The sequence below is a fragment of the Theropithecus gelada genome, chromosome 1 (genome assembly GCF_003255815.1).
Source record: "Theropithecus gelada isolate Dixy chromosome 1, Tgel_1.0, whole genome shotgun sequence".
Lineage (NCBI taxonomy): Eukaryota > Metazoa > Chordata > Mammalia > Primates > Cercopithecidae > Theropithecus > Theropithecus gelada.
Window position 1 is genome coordinate 163,185,892 of NC_037668.1, and position 26,446 is coordinate 163,212,337.

At 38.6% G+C, this 26,446-nt stretch overlaps 1 protein-coding gene across 5 annotated transcripts in view; it reads right to left on the reverse strand.

Moving 5' to 3' along the window:
• PPP1R12B (protein phosphatase 1 regulatory subunit 12B) overlaps nt 1-26,446 on the reverse strand; it is a 242,776-nt gene that overhangs the window by 30,968 nt on the left and 185,362 nt on the right. Inside the window, exon 1 of one of the 5 annotated variants that reach the window (XM_025384575.1) lies at nt 17,819-18,785. The exons of the other annotated variants lie outside the window; for them this stretch is intronic. Within the exon in view, the coding sequence (XP_025240360.1) occupies nt 17,819-17,920 (102 nt within the window). The 5' untranslated portion in view covers nt 17,921-18,785. Of the gene's footprint in view, nt 1-17,818; nt 18,786-26,446 lie in introns of those variants that run through there. 5 annotated transcript variants of the gene reach the window in all.

Here is a 26,446-nt window from a genome sequence, read left to right on the forward strand (position 1 = left end):
ATTGTAAACAAATCAAACAACAAAAAGTGCTTATGTCTGTGTTTGACATTTACTTTTTACTGTAGATGACCTTTACCCTCCTATCCCTTCTTCTTCTTTTTTTTTTTTTTAAAGAACTCTGGCAAATACAAATTCAATTGGTTTAAATAAACTTAATTATTTCCTTTTATGAAGTGTTACAGAACAACAAAATCTTCAAGACAGACAAGAGGAGGAAGAGAAACAAAGGTCCAACAATCTACAAAATGGATAATGAATTCTTGAACTTCTGAGGAGTCACTCAATGACACTGTTTTGCATTAAACAGTCCCTGGAAGCCACTGGTTTGTCAAACAACATAGCAGGACAACCCAACACACCACACCCTACAGCTGTCCAGGAGAAGTATACAGTGACAGCACATGTGACTAAAGAGGACTGAATAGAGTCACCCTGATAAATGATGACATTTCCTCATGGAATCTGTCTTTAAATCAGGGGTTATACTCATCAGAATAATCCTGCACACTTTTGCAAACTGTACATATCCTAACCTTAGTACTGGAGATTCTGTTTCAGTAGGTCTAGAATGCAGCCTTCCTATATGTATTTTTAAAAAGTACCCCAGGTGATTCTGCTGTACAGCCCTGGTTAAATACCACTGGACTAAACGAAGGTTTTTGAATATGGAGATATGCCCCCATTTGAGGTAGGGGAATCATTAGGACTCATTAAGAAAAGTATATGGTATATTCTCATACAGTGAGTTGAGAATCCTGAAAGTTGGAAATCTAAAATTCAGGACAATTCCAGGCATTTTTTCTGTTCCACATTTATATATCTAATCTCTAGTGGCACTCATATGTATACCCCACACTATCAATGCCTACTTTCTCAACTTTACCTGAAGTTTTTTTTTCTTGATGTCTTTTTTCAAAAAAGAAACTACATTTTAATCACCTCTAAAGAACTAACACATATATAGGGCTGGGTGCAGAGGCTCACACCTGTAATCCCAGCACTTTGGAGGCAGGAGGATCACTTGAGCCCAGAAGTTCAAGACCAGTCTGGGCAACATGGCAGGACCGCATCTCTACAAAATAATTTTTTAAAAGTTAGCTGGGCATGGTGGTGTGCACCTGTGATCCATGCTACATGGAAAGCCGAGGCAGGAGGATCACTTGAGCACAAGAGGTCAAGGCTGCAGTGAGCTGTTTGTGTCACTGCACTTGAGCCTGAGTGACAGAGTGAGGCCTTATCTGAAAACAAAACAAACAAACAAAAAGTATGCAAGTGAAGCTGAGATCCTGGGCTATGGGCTACTCATTAGCTTTGTGAGAAGACCTAGCATCTGGGTGAATTAAAATTCATGGTCCAGGAAAACTATTTATTGTGACATGTCAAATACTTGTGAATAATTGAGCCTGAACTCCATACCAGCAAATGCAAAACATTTTATTGTATTTAAGAACCCACCGTGTGCAGAGCCCTGTAGAGAAGGCACCGAGGAAGAAGCAGAACAAGTTGCATGACAGAACCAGGAGAGCACTGTGAACGTAATTAACAAGTTCACCTGAAGCAATGTAGGGAAAACATGAGAATGCATACTATGTATTCTCATGTTTATGGAGATAACAGTGGTAACCCATTGGCCCCAACTAAGAAAACCTCCTAAAAGATATGAGTTTTGGGAGGATCATATTAGAGAAACACACACAAACACACATTTTTTTTTCTGATAACAAAGACCCAGAAGAGATACACACATTTTTTAAAAAACCATATTGTTATGGAGGGAACGTTTCACTAAAATTCCATCTTATTCCTAACTATATTTTTAGTACCTACAGGGCCAGAACACGATAGGCGTTCAATAAACACTAACTGAACTGAATTGCTAATGCTCTGAGAAGTGTGATGGCCTTGGCTAGACCTGAGTTCTAATTTCTGCTCTGACATCTAGCAATATGACCTTGGCAAGTTACCACTTATTCTAACAGTAAGAATCAACTGTGATAACTACAAGGAAGTGAACTCTTAAAATGTCAGCTTCCCCCTCACCATTCCTCTGCTTTCATTTTTTAAATTGTAAGAATATTGTATTACGCCAGGTGCAATGGTTCACGCTTGTAATACCAGCACTTTAGGAGGCTGAGGCAGGTGGATCACTTGAGGTCAGGAGTTTGAGACCAGCCTGGCCAACATGGCAAAACCACCTCTCTACGAAAAATACAAAAATTAGCTGGGTGTGGTGGCACATGCCTGTAGTCCCAGCTACTTGGGAAGCTGAGGCAGGAGAATTGCTTGAGCCCAGGAGGTGGAGGTTGCAGTGAGCCGAGATAGCGTCACTGTACTCCAGCCTGGGCGACAGAGTGAGACTCTGTCTCAAAAAAAAATAAATAAATAAAATATTATATTGGCTATTGATGCTGGTTAGAGTACCAAGTTAAAACTTTGTACCTTTGGTTCAGGGAATTGAGTCCACATGTAACCAAATGAAACAATAATTTAGAAGACCATTTAGCTTCTCTCAGTGTTTCTGAGTAGAACAGCCTTCAAACTATACCCTTCATATGGGGGTAGCATTCTTGACACTCTCTTCAAAGATATACTTTCCGCATCATCTTAGGTATGGAAAAATGACCTGTTTACAATCAAACTGGTCCCTTGGGCCTTCTTTATCTTCCTCCTATTGAACTAGGAGCCCATTTCTCCATGGTGTGCACAGACTGAGGCCTAACTTTCTGACAATTAAATCATGCTTTTTTGCTGACTTTTTCTTGAAATGTGAAATCTCACTTGAGTTTTGTTTTGGTTTTTTTTGTTTGTTTGTTTTTAGTTTCTTCTTTGTAAATATCCTATTTGTTGGGTAAGATTTTACTATATCTTTAGATTTAAATTCTGCTGTGTAGACTCTGGTAGCTGCCTCTATGGTGACGAAACAAGTTTTTGTTTTTGTTTTTTTTTCCATTAAAACAGGGAAATTAGGATTTTACCAGGCATCAATCTTAGCCATTATCTATAAATCAATGCATGCTAATAATTTCCATTACTTTACTTTTTTAATGACATTAATGCTTTTCATTTAGAATGTTCTGGAAGCACAATTAAGCCAAGAAAGTTCTCAGATATATGGCTGCATAGTATGGCTGTGTATACCATATGACCTTCACTGAGGAGGCTGACATAAAACACAAACACTTAAAAATTGAAAAACACAAAAAATAGGTTAGCACTATCAAGCAGCAATCAGAAAAAGCCCAGAGGGTTCCTGGATATGAAAAGGCAGATTCCACAGGGTTTTCAAGAGGCCTAGACTAATTTTTCCACAAATGACAGCACATGGAGGAAGATGATGATAACACTGCTCACACTTGTGATTGCCATACCAGTTTTTGTCCCTATTGGCTTACTGTAGGAGGTGTTCCCTACAGCCACCTAGGAAGTTGATGATCTACACTCTTACTTCTGCTTGCCAGGAGTAACTGAAAGCAAACATCATAGTCTGTTGTTTATTAGCTTTTAAAGGCTTGTTAACATCCCTTGTTAACAATTTACTTTTGGGTAACCTCTTATAAAATGTGTAGGTGATGAGTGATCCAGCAGACAAGGTGGTAGACAATTTACCTAGATCCAGATATTAGAGAAAACAGAGCTTGCAAGTTAATCCTCGATCTTTCCTCACTACCTCTAATTCCCTCCAGCTTTTACCAGACTTTTGGAGCTATGTGGAATCCTTTTTTTTTTTTTTTTTTTTTTAAATATTATTGCCTTCAGGGGCTAACCTTAGCAATGTCCTAGGAAAATCAACCCTACCAATTAGAGGAGAGCATATAAACCTCCTAAAACCTCAGAGATTAGTGAGATTTGGATGCAGCAGAGGAAACACAGTTACCTTAATACAAACAATATTATTTCAAAAAAGGAAGAAAACTGGACTTCTAAGGGTGAATTATTCTCATTGTAATTGAAATGGTTTCCTTTCAGGTTTTTAGCCTAAAAAGAGTAAGGCAAGATAGCTTAAAAGTATATAGGGTTTAATGTTTAATTCCCCCAATTCTGATAAAATGGCTTGGGTTTTTAGATCATACTTCCTAATTTTCACTGGTGGAATACCTCTAGAAACTATTGTTTTGCTTGGCTTCTTGATACCCTAGATAATCCGGGGTTTGATGAAAAACACTAGTTGGATTTAGGGAGAGAGAAGTTGGGGTTTCTTGGGTAAAGAAGCAGAGTGGCTGGATTGATGCAGAAGACTTAACTTTAATTTTTTCTCTTCATCCTCCTGTCATTCAAACTAAGCACAGATCAAATCAACTGTTAGGCTAACACGACTTCATTCAAGAAAGCTGACTGCCAATCCTGTAGGGAGACTACTGAGTAAATCTAGAGGAGATAAGACAGAGTGGGAGTTTGCCTAAGTAATCTCAGGGGAACAGTGAGCCAGGAAGTGACATCAGAAGAGGCAAGCAGAACATAGGGTAGGGAAATGAACACTGAAGCTTCTCCCAGAGAAGAGGATTCTAAGAGGTCAGCTGAGTGGGCAGGAAATAAGGGGAAGTCCTAAAACACAGGGCCAAGGGACTCCAGCCAAATCAATGATCCTTTAGAGGCTAGGAATGTGGACTCATCTTATCTATGCTCTGGCAATGGTCCCATCCTTCCATTCTCTCTCCTCTGTACACTCCCTCTCTCTTCTCAAAAACAGAAGTTAGTCTACTCTGTAAGTAGAGTCTGAATAGCTTATCTGCACATGATGATATCATATATTTTAGAAAAGGCATGAATCTTTTCTCTAATTGGTAGGTTAATTCACAAATTTATTATGCTGTATGCTCTAATCTGGAAGTCTTAGAACTTCTATAAGTATTTTTGTTAAAGATTGTTTTGCTCTACCTTTTACTGAAGACAAATCATGGCCACTAAAATGAGACTGTCTGGTGTGTCTGAACTAGATAGAAACTGTTCAAAGAAGGAATTACTTTCACAGCTTTTATGGTCCTACTGGGGACAACAGATAATGTGAATGAGACTCTGGAGAAGAAGAGACTAAAAGCTGCTCAGAAACCAATATGAATACAGAGAGTAGAGGTAAAAAGAATGATTAGCTAGATAGACCATAGTTTTAAAAATGTCCCAAAACTAAGAAGGAGACTTCTTCCTTTCATACCTCTTGAAATTCTCCCATAATAATCTCATTGCTTGGACCTGTTTCTAATAAAAGAACAGAATGAAGATCACCATTAATTCAGACGGCAATCTTAGAAAGGGACAGAAACCAGACTGGTTTTCATTTGTGAAATGTATAGGGCCCTTAAAACACCAGAGACTGGCTTAGAAAAATCCCCACAAAAGCTTTCAACTTGAAAGTTATCAGGAGTTCAAGAAGGCACATAATTAAAACCAAACTCCTTCTACCAAGTTTAAAATAAAATTGTGGCTCAGGAAAGCTGGGCCCAAGGGAAAGGAATGAGACCAAGTCACATGTCTGCTGCCAAGGCTGAAACTGGTTTAACTCATGTTCCTTTTGGAGTCATGGCTTGACCCCACAGTGATGGGAAAAAACTTCTATTTACATTTTCTCCCAAAGAGGGACTAAGCAGAAGGAACATTTTATATTATGTTCTTGTGTACTAGCTGAGCCAGGGGAAACAATTTGAGCTATTCTGGGACGGCCTACAGAGAACCATCTTCTTTCCCTTCAGTGTTCTCAGAATATTGACTGATGATGAACAAGCCAATGATGTGAGTGTGGCTGCACCAAGGACCCTTCAAATTTTCAGAGGTACTGCAAACCTAATCATGGTCTGAGTTAATTGCAAAATAGTATAATTTTGTAACTTTTAAGAATCATTCTGGTTTCATACATACGTCCAAGAGAGGCTAAAGTTTTCCAGCCTTCTATCTTAAGGGAAAAGATTTCTTCATAATTCAAACAGACAAGATTCTTAGGAAACTTGAAATAAAGAGAATCTACCAGTTTCTAACTTTGAAGTGAAGCCTGAACTGTTCTAGTAATTTATCTGGGGATCCTACATAATCTGGAAATAAATGTGAGGGTGGAACAAGAACTTCCAAGATTTATGCAAAGATGTGACAGTAGAGGACAATGATAATGAGGCCTATGCTGTTTTTCTACATCAAAAAAATTAATACCATCAAATTTTCAATTTCATTAGTTTCCTATTGCTGCCAAAACAAAATTTAGTGGCTTTAAAACCCATTTATTATCTCACAGTTTTGTAGGTCAGAAGTCTGCACAGTTCTGCTGGGTTCCCTCAAGTTCTCAATGGTCTGAAATCAAGGAGTCTGCTGCTGGCTTTAATCAGGAGCATCTGGGGAAGAATCTGCTTCAAGCTCATCCAGGTTGTTGGCAGGAATCCAGTCCTGTGGGGTTTCAGGTACCCACTGCCTTTCAGGGTACTGGCTGCTTACTGCTTGCAGAAGCTCCTACATTCCTTTTCACATAGCCCTTCTGATTTTCAAACCAGCAATGAAGCATTGAGTTCTTTTCGCACTTCACATTTCTCTGGCTTCCCATTCCATCATCTGCTGAGAAGGCTCTCTGCCTTTCCAGGCTCATGTGATTAGCTCAGGCCCACCCAGGAAAACCTCCCTAACTTAAGGTCAACTGTGCTATGTAACATAACAATCATGGGAGAGCTATCTTGTCATACACGTGGGTTATAGAGGTTAGGCGAGGACATTTTGGGGAGGCATTTTAGAAATTCCAACTATCACAAGGATCTCCCTTAAAAAAAATGGTCAAATTTATCTGTAACATCCTAAAAGAAACATCCACAGTACACGGCCTCTCAGCTGCACTAGGTGATTGCATACATTCAGAATCAGGGCAATACCAAAAGCACTGTCTTATACAGGGAAAAAACAGGCGTCCATGTGACCTGCTATACATACGTGTAAGAGAGCACACTTCCACGGACACATTAACTTTTAAAAGCAAGTATTAAATCACATATGTCTTCATCATATTATATGTCTTGATTTGTCTTTACCAACTACTTAATACATATAGAACAAAAAGTTAAAATAGTCAAATATAGTACTTACATTCAGTTCATATTATAAATATTTCCGAAAAATCTCATATGCCAGATTGTGACTACCCTATCAATTTAAGGCATGTAAAAATGATATCATGTGATGTCACCTCACATATTGCAGTACATGTCACTATATTTTAAAAGAAAAACCATTAAGTTCATTAAATGATAGAAATAGACTCATCTTTTGTTGTCTCTATTGCGCTACCTAATATTATTAGAATTTTAAAGCTCTCAGCATCTATGCAGACCTGTACCTCCCTTTTGTGAATATTCCCAGCTTCTGAAGAATTTCTGGATCTTTTGGGAACTCATAAAATGCACTCATTGTAGAAGGAAATATATGGATATACTAAGGCCTCCATAAAATATCTAAGGCAAGCCATTTTATATTTAATTTATAAACTCTTGTGATTCATAAACGCATTTGCAGGCTCAGGCATATTTTCCATCTAGCCTTTCACATGCTGTGTATACAGGATGAAAATGACCAACAGGGGAATGAGGAGCTCTAAAACTTGTGTGGCTCTAGCACACGGGTCACATTTCTTACATTTAATATCTATATTTACTTTCCGCATAGCTTGGACTTTTAGGTTTACACAGATGTGTATGGCCATCTGAAACTATGAAATACATTAAGATGGTTTTAAAAAAAAACATAGCCTCAGTGAACACCTGAGAAAAGCCTGATCAGTCCCTCAAAATATTGTTAGAATACAGCATAGAGTGTATCGTACATTTTAAAAGTCCTTATTTAGGCCTTAAATCCCACTGTTTGAGTTTTACTCCATTTCTCTAATTGAGATTCCAGGTCTCTCCCCACTAGTCTGTCAAGGCTCTTCAATAGATGATGTTACGGACCACCATTATACCTCTTTAGGAAGTAAGCTTTCCATGAAGCCTGGGAAGAGATGGATTTTTTCATATGGTAAATGTCACAGTCCAGCAGCCTGTTTGGGTAGCAGTCACTTTAATTTTATTTACTAGGCTGTGAATCAAAACTTTTACAAAGGAATTAGTGAGGCTCTCCAGACCTCACATTTCATGAGGAAATAAATATTAATACTTGGGACCTAAGTAACATAGGATGGAACTTTTTATTTCTGAGTAGCTTCCACAGGCTTTTTCTCTTTTGATTCCCACAAAAACCAAAATATTAACTCACATATTTTGGAGCGACAGATATACTAGCAAATTGCAATAAACAGGAATCTGAATTGACTTGGGAAGATCTATGGTTAGCCTTCATGTTAGAAATAAGATTCGCAAGTGTGTGGCCTCTCAGTCCTTTCCAGATGGCTAAATGGGATAGGAGCAGAGAGATCAAATCTCAGGCAGCAGCATTTATTCCCTGCATTTACATTAAGCACCTGTATGTGCCCAGCCTTGTGAGTAGTACTTAGAGAAGTAAAATCGACAATTACAGAATCTAAGACATGGCTCTTTGATCTCAAAGAGCTCTTCTTTGTGGAGGTAAAATACGCACACTCATAAAACAAATAAGAGTGTAATTCAAGAAAGTAATTGATTAAATGCAATCAAATGTTAGACCATCTAGTACATGCAGTAAATAAAAAGGGGTAGTTAGGAAAGGGAGAGACCGATACTGACTAGATATTTTCGGCAAGGAGATAATGGAAGGAACAGGAGTTTGAGGCTGCAGTGAGCCATGATGGTGCTACTGCACTCCAGCCTGGGTGACAGAGCGAGACCCTGTCTCCAAAAAAAAAAAAAAAAAAAAGAAAAAGAAAAAGAAAAAATTCTGACTTTTTTTTTTTTTTTTTTTTTTTTGAGACGGAGTCTCGCTCTGTCGCCCAGACTGGAGTGCAGTGGCCGGATCTCAGCTCACTGCAAGCTCCGCCTCCCGGGTTTACGCTATTCTCCTGCCTCAGCCTCCCGAGTAGCTGGGACTACAGGCGCCCGCCACCTCGCCCGGCTAGTTTTTTGTATTTTTTTTTTAGTAGAGACGGGGTTTCACCGTGTTAGCCAGGATGGTCTCGATCTCCTGACCTCGTGATCCGCCCGTCTCGGCCTCCCAAAGTGCTAGGATTACAGGCTTGAGCCACCGCGCCCGGCCAAAATTCTGACTTTTTACTAATCTAGGTTTGTCTGTTCCTGTTATTCTGTTACATTTTTCCTTAAGATAGCTTTTGTTGTCGCCATCTCTCTTTCCAAGTCAGATTCAATAGTCAGGGATACCGGTAACAATCTAGGAGCTATTCAAAGACAAGACAGTAGTTTCACTGGAACAGCTACACCCCTTACTGGTTAAGGCTGAGGCTCTTGATCCAGACTGCTGGCTCCAACATTTACTATGTGATCTTACATGATTACTTAACTTCTCTGTTCAGTGTCCTTGTCATTAAAATGAGAAAATGGTACTTGGTGTTTATGGTTATCGAATGTATTAAATAAGACAATACATGTACGTGCTTGGTACAGCACTGACGAAGAGTAAATATTCAATAAATGTTAGCTATTGATATTACTACAGTTCTCCCTATTTTTTTCTATTCTCTCTCTTGTCCCTCTTTGGTCTTTTGGTTCTCCCAATGCTTGTTGGCTGCAAGAGGAATAAGCTCAAATAAATTCCTCAGCACTCAAAGGGTTTTGATTATTTGTAGATTTTGATTATCCAGGCTAATTCCTACTTCCCTTTCTAATCTACAAACATTTAAAGTCATTATTTTACTGTCTGGATGGATATATGTCCTTTCAGACAACCAACCATGTAAAGTTGATTTTGGAAATCAACGCAAAACATTTCTTGGAATCAACCCAAATGTCCATCAGTGACAGATTGGATTAAGAAAATGTGGCATATATACACCATGGAATACTATGCAGCCATAAAAAAGGATGAGTTTGTGTCCTTTGTAGGGACATGGATGCAGCTGGAATCCATCATTCTTAGCAAACTATCACAAGAACAGAAAACCAAACACCGCATGTTCTCACTCATAGGTGGGAACTGAACAATGAGATCACTTGGACTCGGGAAGGGGAACATCACACACCGGGGCCTATCATGGGGAGGGGGGCGGGGGGAGGGATTGCATTGGGAGTTATACCTGATGTAAATGACGAGTTGATGGGTGCAGCACACCAACAAGGCACAAGTATACATATGTAACAAACCTGCACGTTATGCACATGTACCCTACAACTTACAGTATAATAATAATAAATAAATTTTAAAAAAAAAAATGCTGTAATACACTCTCACGTATTTTACAATTTTATTCAAATCTAGAATATTTAACTTTTTACAAACAACTTTTAAAATAGCCACTTGCAATTTTATGTACAACTCCCATATGAAAATGCTGCTTTCATAATGAACTATGAAGGGTTAAAGTCCAGACACACTTTCAGTATCTTTATCTAATCATGTCACTGGTAGAACTCTTTCCATGCTGTGTAACCAAAGAAGGCTGTTGGATTTTGGAACTGTTATGAGAACTAACATCCCAGTTGTGGATAACCATCACCAACTGCATGATAACCAGGTCGAGAATAGAATAAAAAAAGAGGCTTAAAAGAAATAAAAAGCTGATGAAAGCTAACTCTGATTGTTTCCCTTTGGTCTTCTTACTGTAATGAATTGCCAGCTCACCCAAATATTATCAGATTAAGAAAAGAAATTAAAAACCAATGCTGAACAGGAACTTTTCCAAACTTTAAAAATAATCCCTTGTCACACAGCTGGTTAGGTACTGAAAACAAAACTAGAACCCAACACAAAACTGATAACCAATTGACCCTTAACTAATCTAAATTTCTGAATCCTTTGAGAACTGAAACTTATCACCGTAACATAAGTTTGACCACAATACCTCTGAACAAAGAAACCAGATACAAGACCTGCTGTTTTCCTGCATGTGATTCCAGTGGTGATGGAATAGGAAAGAACCATTAGAAAAAGAAACGTATCTCTTATCTGCTTGTGGTTACTCCTCTCAAGGTTTACTCTTAGCCCTTCCTTATGTTACATCTACTCCTTAGACAAGCTCACCACTCTTAGGGCTTCAATCACAAATATCAGTATTTTTAGCCCATAATTTTCTAAGTGTCAGACCAACTACTTTCTGGAAATCACTATCTGAATGTCCCAAAGTACCTCTAATTCAACATATCAAAAAGTGAAACCATTTCCCCACTCAACAGCATTTAGCCTCCTGTGTTTGCCAACTCAATTTTGTCACACTATTTTTTTTTTTCTTTTTGAGACAGGGTCTCGTTCTGTTGCCCAGGTTGGAGTACAGTAGTGCAATCATGGCGCACTGAAACCTCGACCTCCTGAGCTCAAGCTATCCTCCCACTTCAGCCTCCCAAGTAGCTAAGAGTATAGGCACATGCCACAATACCTGGCTAGTTTTACAATTTTTTGAAGAGACAAGTCTTACTCCATTGCCCAGGCTGGTCTCAAACTCTTGGGCTTAAGCAATCCTCCCATCTCTGCCTCCCAAAATGCTGGAATTACAGGTGTGAGCCCCTGCACCTGACCCTTATCATACAATTTTCTAACCAGTCACCTAAACCAGAGACCTGGTAGTCACTCCTGACTCTGCCCTATCTCAGGCTCATCCTTATCCCCATTCTATCAGTCCGTGTCTTGTCAATTCTACCTTCTAAACAACTGAATGCTTCTCTGTACTTCCCAGAAAAAAATCTCTGCCCAGGCCCTTAACATTTCTCACCTGGAATACTGCAATCAAGGGCCAATGACCTGATCACATCCTGACCCTCCCTCCCAATCCAGCTTCCACAGCTGCCAAAGTTATTCTCTAATATGCAATTCTGAGCACAGCAACTTTACTTCAAATCTTCATTCCTTTATTCTTTATCCACAGGATAACTCCCCAAATCCTCAAAATTACATACTAAGCCTCACATGACCTGGGTTTGCTAAGCCTCCTGCCTCATTTCTTATTACATTTCTAAATATATCTTTCGTTCTAGCCACACCGATATGCAGCTCTCAGAATAATGCCATTATGTTCTCATATTCTTTTTCTACCTTTGTAATGTACTGTTTCCTTCTTCTTTGTCCATCTAGCTTCTATTGTTCTCCAAATATCAGGCTAGTGTATTAACCACATGGCTGATCTAAAACACCCTGAACCTATGTCTTTATTAGAAAATTCACCTCCCTGGTGTTCTAATTCTTGATTTTCTTAATCTCCCCAATTAGACTGCCAATCCTTTGAGGGCAGGAACTGTGTCTTTCATTTATGAATTCCGGTGTCCAATATAAAGCCTACTACAAAGCAGACACTCATAAAATGTGGGAGGATTCACAATAGGGCAGGTGGCTTTGATACACATTTACCATGAAACTAAAAATTAGAGTAGAAGGGCAGGACACTGCTTGCAGGAAAGGGAGCTGATGCCTTCGAAGCTCCCAGTCTCTCTGGTCAACAAACCAAGACTTCAGATGCTATCTCCTTCAGCTCTACGTAGAATATGAGTGAACTAGGCCACTCTCTACCTAGAATTCGTGTAATGGGTCCAAATGAGAAAGCTACTTTTATTCCCACAGGTTTTACTGTTCTAGGAAGATTCCTTGGGCTGAACAATTACTGCTATTGATTTTCCTTGAGTGAAATAAAAAACCCCCAAAAAGAATACACTCGTGGTTTTAAATAGGCAGAAAAAAATGGTTAACAGATTGTACTCCTAATTAGCATTGTTCAACCAAGTGTTTCTCATTCCATGACAATGGATTATAAAGTGGAGTAAAAATGGATTCCAGATTGGTAGTGCATCAGATGTAGTGTTGGATGTATACAGGATACGATAATATGCTAAATAAATGTTTGGTACTTGTCAGAGGAGGGCACAAAGCACATGCAAAAAATAATTATCAACACTGACAGTCTGGAAGGCAAAGAGGCAGAATGCCTCCGGCCTGCTAACTAAAGTTGCTATGTAGACAAGCTCTCAAGAAGGCAACAATACTTTATCATTCAATTATTTACCAAATGTACCCTAATTAGTTTGTAGGACTGGTTATAAAACAAAGCTAATGGATTAAATGTTCCCTTTATGTACATTAATGGTTGACTGAAAAATATTATGTAAAATCTTTGGGTTTTTTTTGTTTTTCTTTGTCATTTTAAAAAATTGAGATGTTAGAATTGAAGGAATAGCAATCCAGACTAAATGGGAACATGCTACTGATCTTGCTTTATAAATGCAGGTTAAATCCTATTATAACAAATACCAACACAATGAAAATGTGCCTAATTAAAAGATTCCCAGGGTTCATGTGATGACCCACTTACTTCAAGATTTATTCAATATAATAAATATCAGATAAGCACTACAATTTGGACATCCTCTAGTATTTGTTTCCTTTAAATATGCCCTGTATCAAAAAAATTTTAAATTAGCAAATAATAAAAATTTGAGAATATTGACCAAAGATTACCTGGCTCTTACTTTTAGGATGATTTAAAAATGCAAAATCATCTAAATTGAGTAGTTCCTAATTTATAGAATTTATAAACATTAGACCCAATAATATAACACAGTGATTAAAAATCAAGAGCTAGAAGTGTCTACTGTATTTGTAGTTCAGAATTTTTTCTTTAACTACAAAGACTAAGAAAAATAATTTTTTTTAACGTTGTAAAATTACTGTCAAAAGAAAGTTTTACTACTAATTGTATGAACCCAGCATCTTATATTAGGGTTGTTTCACGGTATGAGAAAAGAGACTCAGCTTTCAAATTCTCATCAATATCTACCTGGTGTGGTTCCCATTAGAAATGCAAGTGAATCTGGAAGTTTTTCCGCCTTTCCTAACAAATCAGAGATGATCAGAGCTGTTACTAAGGGAACTCCTCAACTTTTAGACACAAAAAAGATGCTGAACTAATGGAAACTTCATACGAAAGCCAAAAGTAGCAGTAAAAAAAATTATTTCATTATTTAGGATTAACAGAGACCAAAACAGCAATATTAGGAGCATACCACTTATAATAGTCATTCTTAGTGTCGGTAGGAGCGAGTGAAGGCATGCCAAAAGGATGGATGAAATTCTCTCTAGTGAGGAAGAGGGATGCGTTTGTTTGTTTATTTATTTATTTATTTATTTATTTATTGATGGAGTTTCGCTCTTGTTGCCCAGGCTGGAATGCAATGGTGCAGTCTTGGCTCACTGCAACCCCTGCCTTCCGAGTTCAAGCGATTCTCCTGCCTCAGCCTCCCGAGAAGCTGGGATAAGGGATAACAGGTGCCCGCCACCATGCCCAGCTAAGTTTTTGTGTTTTTAGTAGAGATGGGGTTTCACTATGTTGGCCAGGCTCGTCTCGAACTCCTGACCTCGTGGTCCATAAGGCTTCAGCCTTCCAAAGTGCTGGGATTACAGGTGTGAGCCACCGCGCCCAGCCGGGATGTATATTTTTAAAAACCATGTTTAATAGCATAATTTTGTGTTCAGAGAATTAAAAATATTTATTATTTTCAAAATACAAACTAGAGAAGGTAAACAAAAATCTTCTTGGCCGGTGAGAACATGCATTACCTTCCACATATGAGTGATTTTTCATTAGGGAGTACATTGGTATACTCCCTACACATAATCTCAAGGCAAACATTAGATTTTTATATTATTTAAAAGAGTCATAGGTTTACTGAGTATAGAAACACTGAACTATGAAAAGTATCAGCTGCTGTTACTAGTTTAAAAGTAAAGGTATATGATAAAAGTTTGTTTTCTAGTCACTGAAAAATCATCCTGCCTTTTGTTTTCTCAAGTTAAAAATAATAACCTGTTTGACTTACAGTTTACAGTTTGCCTTTACTACTTCTTGAACATTTGATGAAGGGTATGGTGTCCAAAATATTCTCTCCATGTGAATAGCTATTATTTTAAAATTCTCTCTAAGGATATTTTCCTTATATGGGGGCATTTACTATTTAGCCCTGTTAACACTCAAAAAAGAATCAAACTTTTAAATGCTGGCTGAAATTTCAATCCTCTGTTTTGAAGAATGTTGGATCAGGGGCTGTCCCTCTGTAACTCTGTGCCATCTCTAGAAGAAACTGTATGTATGTATACAAACAAGTCAAAGAAGTTTGAAAGAGGACAGTTAAGAGAGCTGTCCTTAACTCTTAAATGCACTGAACTCTGAAATGCACACAGAAACTCCCCAGTATCTGTACTGTAAAGACTCAAGCATTTCCACTTTAAAGAGAAGTATGAAGACCCTGAAGCCCGCAAGATCTCAGGCTCTGAGGGCTCCATGGTCCCAGAGAGTATGACTGGGATTTGAGAACCAGGCACAGGAGATTCAGTTATGGCCTGTCAATTCCCTCCCTTGGCCTATAAATACAGCTTTCCTCCTTCCTGCAATTTCGGTTTCCTGTGTCTCCATCAAGGATAAATTTTGGACTCCCACAGCTACGTAAGCTTTTAACTGTCATATTTGCCCTAGCATGTTCTTAAACTTGACCTTCAAATATATTTGAGATGTACGCCAATGTTGCTGCGAATATGGGGTTTTAGAGTCACCGAGCGCGGTGCTTTAATCAAGGCTCTGCTGCTTACTAGTTGAGCAATGCTGGGCAAGCCACTTCTCTTCTGTGTATCTCAGTTTCCTCATATGTAAAATAGGGATAGCAATACCCACCTTTCAGGGTGGCTAAGGATCAGCCAGTTACAACCAGGTATCAAAAGGCATATGAGCACAAGAACACCATCACAAAACCAGTTGTTAAAGAACAATCAAAATCAGTTTTTAAAGAGTACCCTAATTAGTTGGACATGAGAGAAAATGAACTAGGCTAGGGAGATCTTAAGAGATGAAATCTTCATTTTATAATTTTATAACCAGTCCTTAGTGTCAGCAGCCACCAAATGAGTCTTGCATATCTTTCACTCTGACGTTAAAGACATAAGCAACATAATGGAACATGAGTGGTATATGAAAATCAACATTCTCTTTAACATAGTCTCAAGCCATTTGGACACTGGAAGTTGGTTAGAGTAAGTTGATGCTATTGTAGGAATCCACATCCAGTGACCACTAATATTGGGAAGCAGTCTCTTATTAAGCCATCTATGTTTTAGTTTCCTATAATTCAGATTTTCTCCCACTGTGACCTCTGTCTAAAAGGCAGGGATGAGGGGTTGTGAAACAAGGGTAGGGAGGTTGGATGGCAGCTGTTAGAAGTGAGACAAGACGAAAGCAGTACCTAACTCTAAGAAAGCAAAGGAAAAACAGAAAGGGAAAATGGGGGAAGGTCACCAAACAGGTAATTGTTAGTTGCTCACCACATTGCTCTGGGAGCTTTGGTTATAGTGGTGAAGAGACATTAATAAGGGGCTCTTTACAACTAAAGGTACTACTGAGTATATGAGGGAAGGGAGCAAAGATAAACACTAACTGAAGTAAAGTGTCCAGTTTTGTGGACCTCGATTGGTAGCCACCAAAGAATACCCAATAGCTAGTGGGGTGAAAGCATTCTGTGGCTCCTTGGGAAAAAAAGGTACCAGTCTACATGTTGAAGAGACACTCCTGGAACTCGATGACAGTAACATATATATTGGAGCCCCTCTTGGTGCTCTCACAAAAACTTGTGAATAAAATAACTTTGTAACAATATCCTTTGGTATTCTCATCCTTAGCTGAGGTCTTAGACCAACAGAATTACAAATTCTACTACATGGTAATTTATACTGGTAAGACAGACATTGAAAATGGATACAAAATAATTGAAAAACAAAACAAACAAACAAACAAACAACCCCACACTAATCTATCCAGGCTTCTTGCAAATTTTCTCCCTGTAGCTCCCTAAATAAGGAAGCTATGGCCATCCTTCTTCTTACTCTGTATATACAGCAAAGCACAATCTAGTTCCCGAAAAAGTAACTGCTATATGGCCTGCTACCTAATATGCCCATCAGAACTTCTCGTCACTTGCTATTGGTAGCAGTTCTTGCTTTTGTCAGCTTCCCACAGGGGAAGACACTAAATTAGATGCAAATGCCCATATGCAAATCACTTCATTGAGACATTCATTAGAGAAAATGGAGAAAAGTCTCAAATGGTTCTACCTAGGACATCACAAATACCTCCATAGAAGTAGTTGTCAATGGCCAACAGTTAGTTAGTTCTTGGGCTTTTAAGCAAGAAATTTCCTGAAGGTACTTGGTGATTAAGGAGTAAAGTTTCAAGTGGTCATAACTCCTTGCTCATTTTGGTCTTTCTCACAGACATACAAAATAGGCAAAGGCATACTCTACCTCACATATATACATACATACACAAATACACCATGGAACTTTCACAACTGAAGTTTAATGTATATAGTTTTGTGGCCATTTCGGAGGTTTTTCTCTTGAAACATAGTATTGATCCATAAAACACAAGAAAGGCAGTGACTAAAATAGCCGTAGAAATTAAGAAAAGCCTCGTAAGATAAAGTGATAAGGACTGTAAAATCTTACTGTTAAGCAGTTTACAATTGATAGTTAAAAGCTAAAAGGCAGAAACTGCAGCCTGACATATTTAAGTCTGCTTTTACTTAAGACTGTATTAAGTATTATGAACCATAACCTCTTGCAGAGAAGCTTACAGGGTCTTTACTTGCAAATTTTCTTTTTTCCTGTACCGATTCCCATATGCTCTGAAATCCCTTTGCTCTAAACCTAACGCCCCCAGTTATATATATATATATATATATATATACACATACACACACACATCCTCTACCTTTGACCCATCTATGAACATATGTAAATAAAAAATGCTGCTTACTCGGAGTGTCTTGGCAGTCGGGGAAGGAGATGCTGGGGGAGAATCAGACTGAGATTTCCTATTCCGAGTGAATTCTTTACTTCGGGTATATAAAGAGGACATGGTTCCTCAGGATGCAGATAGACACTCAACCACTGGATTCTTCACACAAAGCTGGGAAATTTCCCCTGTAGGTTACCCTCACAGAATCTCTCCTTTTGAGTTGATGCAAGATGACTTTGGATAGAACTAAATAAAGGATAAAAGCAGCCCTGTAAATTATAGTCTTGAGCTCTGAACCAGTCCCCAGTTCCACAGAGTCTGAGTTCCATCAATATTTTCAATTCAGTTTTGACCACAGGTTCTCAGGACTGGTAGCTTACCGTAGAGGGTATTGTGCTGAGCAACACCTTTTATGCCTAGATTGAGTCCTTGATTCTCCTCAAAGGACACTTCTTATTGAGGCTTGCTCTCCAATAAAACCTGAGTCTAGGTTCCTGATGACACCAGATTAAATTCCAGAGGAAAGACGACCTTGGATCCTGCCGGCAGCGAGTCTGGGAACAACTACTATCACTTTATCCAGAGGGAAGAAATACAAATCCTGTGGAAATCATGCTGTCATTCCTTAGCTTGACTCCACTGGACTGTAAGACATTTGGAACTACTATGATAAAATCAGGTCAAACAACTTAAAAAACAAAAACAAAAACAAAATGATAAATAAGGAACCAAGAGTTTATAAGAAGGAAGCAGTCTGAGGAAGTCAAGTTTCCCTAAGTCCTCCCAGACGAAGCTGCTTTTACATATAAACACTCACAGTCATACACACATCTTTTCCCCTCCCCTCTTCTATTTTCTGACATTCCAAATCCCTATTCGCTCAGTGAGGAATGCTGGAGAGGAGCCAAGGGCAAAGATTCACTTTCAACTCAGAATTCGGGTTGCCACTTGTAGGAGGAAAAGAAAGCCTGCCAGCTTCTAGGAATAAAGGGAGGCTCTTTGGGGGCATGCTGAGGGGCAAACTTCACCAACCTTCCAGTGTGCCCTGCCTCAGAGAAGGCAGAAGTCTCTAAAACTGATTGCTCTGAATACTATGAGAAGGGGGATTTTTCAACTTCTAGATCTCTTAAGTAACAACGCTCAGACAGAAAAATTAGTCAAAGCACCTCCAGGCCTTTAATGTTCCATTTTAATGAGATGCCATTCCTGTTGCACCATGAGGAAGCAAACCGAAGCTCTGGCTCACTGCAAAGAAAGTTCTCTGTCCATTACAGACCTTACTGGCTGGATCTGTAAGTATAAAGCTTACCAGAGTTTCCTAAGATGCCACAATCAGGGAAAATGACAATGGAAAGGGGTATAAAGGTGAGGGAAAAGAAAGAAGGGTCAGAAATGAAGAGAGAAAATAGACAGTAGTGCAACTGCAAGACTACAGGACTCAGAAGTACAGGAAAATGAAATTTAAAAGAGAGGAATTTATTTGCATAGTGTTGAAGGATTTTCGGATTTGACCTGGAAGAAACATCTAAAATTTAATCTTGTGCACTCTGTTGTTACCACTACACTAACCAAAATTTCTAGGCCAAATGCTTTCTAAGCCAACGGGTTTATCCCCAAAGTAACAACTCTCTTTTCTCTGGACTCTTGGAAACTCTATCCTGCTTTCCCTTCTTTCACATGAAATTTATACTTTTTACTTCAAACTTTCTCAACATGCTATTCTTTTCCCTCTAATTGCTTTGACAACTTCTTTATTCCCGTGATCAATTTTGTGAAATTAAATCAAGGGAAGTGATCAGCTACTTGGAAGTTGGTCTGAGGAATATAGGTTGAAAAGAGTTTTACAAACTCATTCTTTTAGGTTGGGAATGAATCAGAACCCCTTTATTAGGGGTCCTGGAAATTATTTAGTCTTCCTAAAGAAGACTGATCAATTCTATCATAAACCAGAATACACTATGTCTCAAAGGCCAACTGTTGCCAGGCGCAGTGGCTCATGCCTATAATCCCAGCACTTTGGGAGGCTGAGGTGGGTGGATCACATGAGGTCAGGATTTCGAGACCAGCCTGACCAACATAGTGAAACCCTGTCTCTACTAAAAATACAAAAAATTAGCCAGGTGTCATGGGGGGCACCTGTAGTCCCAGCTACTCGGGAGGCTGAGGCAGGAGAATTGCTTGAAACATTGAGGCAGAGGTTGCAGTGAGCCGAGATCGTGCCATTGCACTCCAGCCTGGGCAACAAGAACAAAAAAAAAAAAAAAAAAAAGGGCCAATTATCTTGGGAATTCAGATCTTATATGATGTATATTAAGGATATAGCTTATATAACTAATCTCATCAGATAAGGTGAGTCTCCATTAGATCTTTTCACTTAAAGAAATACTGTTGTAAACCTAAATACTAACATTCCCATGCTTGGTAGCATGATTGGCTAGGGAAAGCTTAGTGATACTTTTTTGTTATGGTGAATGAAACTCACCGGTTTACATTATTCTTTAAAGACATGGCAAGAACAACTTGATCAGACACAGTTTCCTGACCTGTTTCTGTAAGGTTCATATAGTGATTTCACACTCCCTGGCAATTAGAGAGGGATGTAAATCTCTTTTACTCCAAACTGGCCTCTCTGTCTTTTTTTTACTTCTATCTTACGTCCACTTCTAGAAAGTAGTAACGATAACAAACTCTTTTATATTTTATGAAATGTTTTAACATATATTATCTCACCTGATCCTCTCAACCACACTGAAAAGTATACCACCATACAGTCATGCCTTACATAACTGATGTTTCGGTCAACAAACCACATATACAATGGTGGCTGCATAAGACTATAATGGAACTGAAAAATTCTTATCACCTGGTATTTACTATACTATATTTTTAGTCATTATTTTAGAGTGTACTTCTCCTTCTACTTATATATATAAAAGTTAACTGTAAAACTGCCTTAGGCAGGTTCTTCAGGAGATATTCTGAAGAAGGCATTGTTATGATAGGAAGTGACAGTTCCATGCATGAAGACCTTCCAATGGGATAAGATATGGAAGTGAAAGACAGTGATACTGATGATTCTGACCCTGCGTAGGCCTAAGTTAACATGTGTGTGTCTTAGTTTTTAACAAGAAAGTTTTAAAGTTAAAAAGAAAAAAACAGATAAAAGCTTATAGATTAAGAATATAAAGAAATATTTTTGTAGACCTGTATAATGTGTTTGTGTTTTAAGCTAAGTATTACTGCAAAAGGGTCAAAACGTTAAAAAAATTTTAAAAATGTATAAAGTAAAAAAAGTATAGTAAGCTAAGGTTATTTATTATTGAAGAAAGAAAAAACTTTTTTATAACTTTAGTATAACCTAAGTATACAGTGTTAATAGTCTATAGTTGTGCACAGTAATGCCCTAGGCCTTCACTCACCACTTGCTCACTGACTCACCCAAAGCAACTTCCAGTCCTGTAAGGTGCATTCATGGTAAGTGCCCGATACAGGTATATCATTTTTAATCTTTTACACAGTATTTTTATAATACCTTTTCTCCGTTTAGACACACAAATACTTATCATGTTCCAGCTCTACAGTACTCAATATAGTAACATGCTGTACAGGTTTGTAGCCTAGGAGCAATAGGCTCTACCAAATAGCCGAGGTGTGTAGTAGGCTGTACCATCTAGGTTTGTATTAAATTCACTCTTTGATGTTTGCTCAGGGACGAAATTGCCTAACAACTCATTTCTCAGAATGTATCCCTGTTGTTAAGGGACTTGTGACTATATTACTATCTTACAGATGAAGAAAGTGAAGTTCTGAAAGGTTAAGTGTCTTGGCCAAAGGCACACAGCCAATAAAAGGGGAGCAAAACACAACTGCCTGAAGAATAAACTTTGGTTGATTAAAGTAAAGTAAAAACAGATCTGAAAAGATTTACCAATTCAAATCCTTCAGTAACATTCTGGGTATTTGAGACACTTGCAGGAACACATCATATATACAGAGGAACATGGATAAATTCTCCAGAAAGCTGAATGTAAGCTCTTTTTTTCTTCATTTGTCTTTTTGTAGATTTAATTTTTTTTCAACACAGCCAACAAGCATTTATTGTTCCTTGCTGACTGAAAAGACATTAATTCCCCTGTGAAAACAAGAACTGAATGGAAATATTCTTGACCACAGACTTCTACAGGATGAGCTTTGCAAACAGCCACTTGTTTAGAAAATAACTCATTCCAGATAAGCAGGATAGGATGTTGAGTTCATCTATTTTATTTCTTGTGGGTAAAAAAGAAGGAGGAAAGAAGTCTATAAACTTTAGGCTGTTATTATAACTGAATTAAGAGCCCCAGGTAGTCAGCTCAACAGAGTTTCCAAAAAATATAAGAACTATCAAACAGAAGAACTGCATATGTTTGTTTTTGAGATGGGACACATCTAATGTGTGAATAAGCCAATAAAATGCCTCATGATGTGAATCCTAATCATTGACTCTCATTGATTCAATTCTCCCAAAAGTTAGTAAAGGAAGAAATTAATGAACCAGTTAAGTAATTTCTACTTTTTCCTCTTTTTAGAGACTGAGTCTGGCTCTGTCGCCCAGGCTGGAGTGCAGTGGCCGGATCTCAGCTCACTGCAAGCTCCGCCTCCCGGGTTTACGCCATTCTCCTGCCTCAGCCTCCGGAGTAGCTGGGACCACAGGCGCCCGCCACCTCGCCCGGCTAGTTTTTTGTATTTTTTAGTAGAGACGGGGTTTCACCGTGTTAGCCAGGATGGTCTCGATCTCCTGACCTTGTGATCCGCCCGTCTCAGCCTCCCAAAGTGCTGGGATTACAGGCTTGAGCCACCGCGCCCGGCTTCCTCTTTTTATTTTTTAAATTGAAAAATCCTAAATGGCTTGGTTTAAGGGTGATGTTGGATAAAATGCTCCCCAGTGATGATTTCCAATGTTAGCAATATAGCACAGTACAGTACACATGGTTTGGGAAGGGTATGGATTTGAGGTCAGATATCCTGGGTTGAAATTCTAACCCCTGCTTAACTGACTGGTATGATCAAGTTCTTCAGCCTCATTGAATCTTATCTGGTTCATTACCCAAAATAGTGATAAGGATGCTTATTTACAGAATTGTTATATGGTTTAGGACACACATACACACACACACACACACATACACAAAATCATCCATCACAGTGCCTAGCATGTGGTCATGTTCAATACATGGTCATTATCACAAAAAATGCTTGGTTAACACGCACATGCATGTATAAAATATATGTAAGAATCTAAATGAAACCCTGAAGCAAAGAGCTTAAATATCAATTTTTATATTCTATGCACTTATTTTCCTTGTGATTATGTAAAAGGTTACTGAAAAAGACGTCAGAATCTCCTTTTCAAATGCTTTAAGAAAAAACTTATCTCTACCTATCTTTCTCCTTACCTCTTCCCAACTTTCCTTATTTCTTAGAAGGCAAAGCCTGGCAATAAGAGGAGGGTACAGTGGTGAGGCAGTAGCCTGGTCTACTTGGGTTTAGTTAGAGGATTGGCTTTACACAAGGGATTGAGCAAATAAGTAAACATATTGAAAATGGCAACTAGGTTTCTCATTGTTGGAGAAGGCAGGCATAAATACAAAAAAAAAAAAAGGAAAGCTAGAAAGAACCCTATGTTGGTATGTAGGAATTGAAGGTATTGGTATGAACTTATGATTTTCAATATAGATAGATAAAGAAATAAAGATGTAAACATACGTTTATATTAAGCAAATGCATCCATACATATGTCTTTCCTAGCTCTGTCCACTGAAAGGGGCCTGGGAAGAGCAACACTCCAGCAGCATTTAGCATGCCTAGTTCCCAGATTATTGTTTCTAAATGCCACTTTCTACTAAGAGGAACAGGGCTCCCTGGAGAAATGGCTAATTCCAGAGCTGGGGCAAGGAAACAAAATGAGCCCGATATCTTGCGCTAGAAGGTGAGAAAGTTCTCAAACAACACTTAAATGATATGACATAAGGACACAAAAGCCTGCTTAAAAAGCCAAACCTGGGATAATAAGAGCATCAAAATGAATAATGATAGCAACGAATTATAACCCACTGACTAGGAACCCCTGAGTAGACATTGATATAAATAAATGAATGAAAAGAATACATGGGAGGAGAACAGGTTCTTGCTTACAATAGAATGCCTACTAATAAATATAGAAGGAGTAATAAAGTTAGAAAAATTACCATTTGGCAACCATGACTGTAAAATCAATCCAAAAAAGAAGTATTAATGATGTTCAAAGTAGTGGGTAAAAGTAGAGGAGAAATTGGAGTTTACATAATCTCAAAGTATCACATCACACAACATTTACTAATCACAAAGGAGGAAAAACTAACTACCATGGAGAAACCCGGCAGATGTCATCTCAATTCAGCGATCAAAGACAAGACCACTAGTAACATGACAAACTGATAGCATGAAATGAGAAGAATATAGTATCACTTCTATGACATTGTGGCCAAAAATGCATAAACTGGGTCTAATCATGAGAAAACATTGGATAAACCTAAACTGAGGGACATATATGACTGGCCTGCTATCTTCAAAAATACCAAGGTCGGCCAGGCGTGATGGCTCATGTCTGTAATCTCAGCACTTTGGGAGGCTAAGGAAAGCAAATCTCTTGAGCCCAGGGGTTCAAGATTAGCCTGGGCAATGTCACAAAACCCCATCTCTATCAAACAAACAAACAAACAAACAAAACAAAACAAAAAACCCAAAATTAGCAAGGCAAGGTGGCGCCCACCTGTAGTCCCAGCTACTCAAGATGCTGAGGTGGGAGGATCCTCTGAGCACAAGAGGCAGAGGATGCAGTGAACTAAGATCACACTACTGCACTTCAGCCTGGGCAACATAAAACAAAACAAAACAAAACAAAAAAAACAAGGTCATATAAGTCGAGGAAAGTCTAACTAGAGATACACAAAAATTGGGTATAAATAGTGATCCTGGATTGGATCTTTCTGCTCCAATGGACTTTATTAGGACAACTGGTAAAAATGTGAATGTGTCGCGCCTGTAATCCCAGCACTTTGGGAGGCCAAGGTGGGCAGATCACCTGAGGTCGGGAATTCGAGACCAGTCTGACCAACATGGAGAAACCCCATCTCTACTAAAAATACAAAATTAGTGGGGCGTGGTGGCGCATGCCTATAATACCAGCTACTCAGGTGGCTGAGGCAGGAGAATCGCTTGAACCTGGGAGGCAGAGGTTGCGGTGAGCCGAGATCACGCCATTGCACTCCAGCCTGGAAAAATAGAGTGGAACTCCATCTCAAAAAAAAAAAAAAAAAAGTGAATGTGATCTCTACATAAAGGGTATACAGCAATTCTTTAATCTATTCTTGAAATATTTCTGTAAGTTTAACAGTGTTTAAAAAAAAACAGAGTTTTTTCATCTCACTACAGTGAGAAAGGGGCATAAGGAAGTGACTTTCTTTTTTAATTCCTAACAACTTTTGAAAGATAGTCTCTCATTACAGAGGACTCTAAGATTATATGTTCACCAAAGAATTGGGTTTGCTAATGGAAGCAGGTAGTCACTTGAGCTAAAGGTACAATGAAACTCATTGTTAGGTTATGAATCAACTTAGTGGCCACAACCAGATCAATAAAAAGTGAATAAACAGAATAGCAAATGCTGGAATGCATTACACATAGTAGACTAAGGTATAGGTATGCTTTTGTCAAAGGTATTTGAACCAGAGGCACTCCATCTTGAATGGGGGCTGGGTAAATAAGGTTGAGACTTACTAGGCTGCATTCCCAAGAGGTTAAGGCATTCTCAGTCACAGGATGAGATAGGAGGTTGGCACAAGATACAGCTCACAAAGACCTTGCTGATAAAACAGGTTGCGATAAAGAAGCCAGCCAAAACCCACCAAAACTAAGATGGTGACGAGAGTGACCTCTGGTCGTCCTCATGACTATTATACACTAATTATAATATATCAGCATGCTAAAAGACACTTCCACCAGTGACAAGACAGTTTACAAATGTCATGGCAACATCAAGAAGTTACCCTATATGGTCTAAAAAGGGGAGGAACTCTCAGTTCTGGAAATTGACCACCTCTCTCCTGGAAAACTCATGAATAATCCATCCCTTGTTTAGCATGTAATCAAGAAGTAACCATAAAACCAGCAGCCCTTTGGGCTGCTCTGTCTATGGAGTAGTCATTCTTTTATTCCTTCACTTTCTAAATAAAGTTGCTTTCACTTTACTCTAGGGACTTGCCCTGAATTCTTTCTCGCGTGAGATCTAAGAACTCTTTCTTGGGGTCCAGATTGAACTCCCTTCCTGGTAACAAAACCACAAGATCCTTCAAGGCCCAAAGGATATCAATAGTTAGGTGGACATTACCTAGTCTTTCAAAAATGTCTCTGCCTCTTCCTCTAAGCAATTTTTTGGTAGGTTAGTTTTATAAACTTCTGAGTAGGTACAACACACAGTATTTTAGTTCAGATTTAGGTAAGAAGGTGATGAGTCAAGTATTACCAGTTAAGAAGTACAGTTTAAGTTCTCTGCTCCTCCTTTTGGAACAGGGCAGTCATTTTCAGTCTGTTTATGAATATAAGATCCAAAGAAAATATTTTTATTTT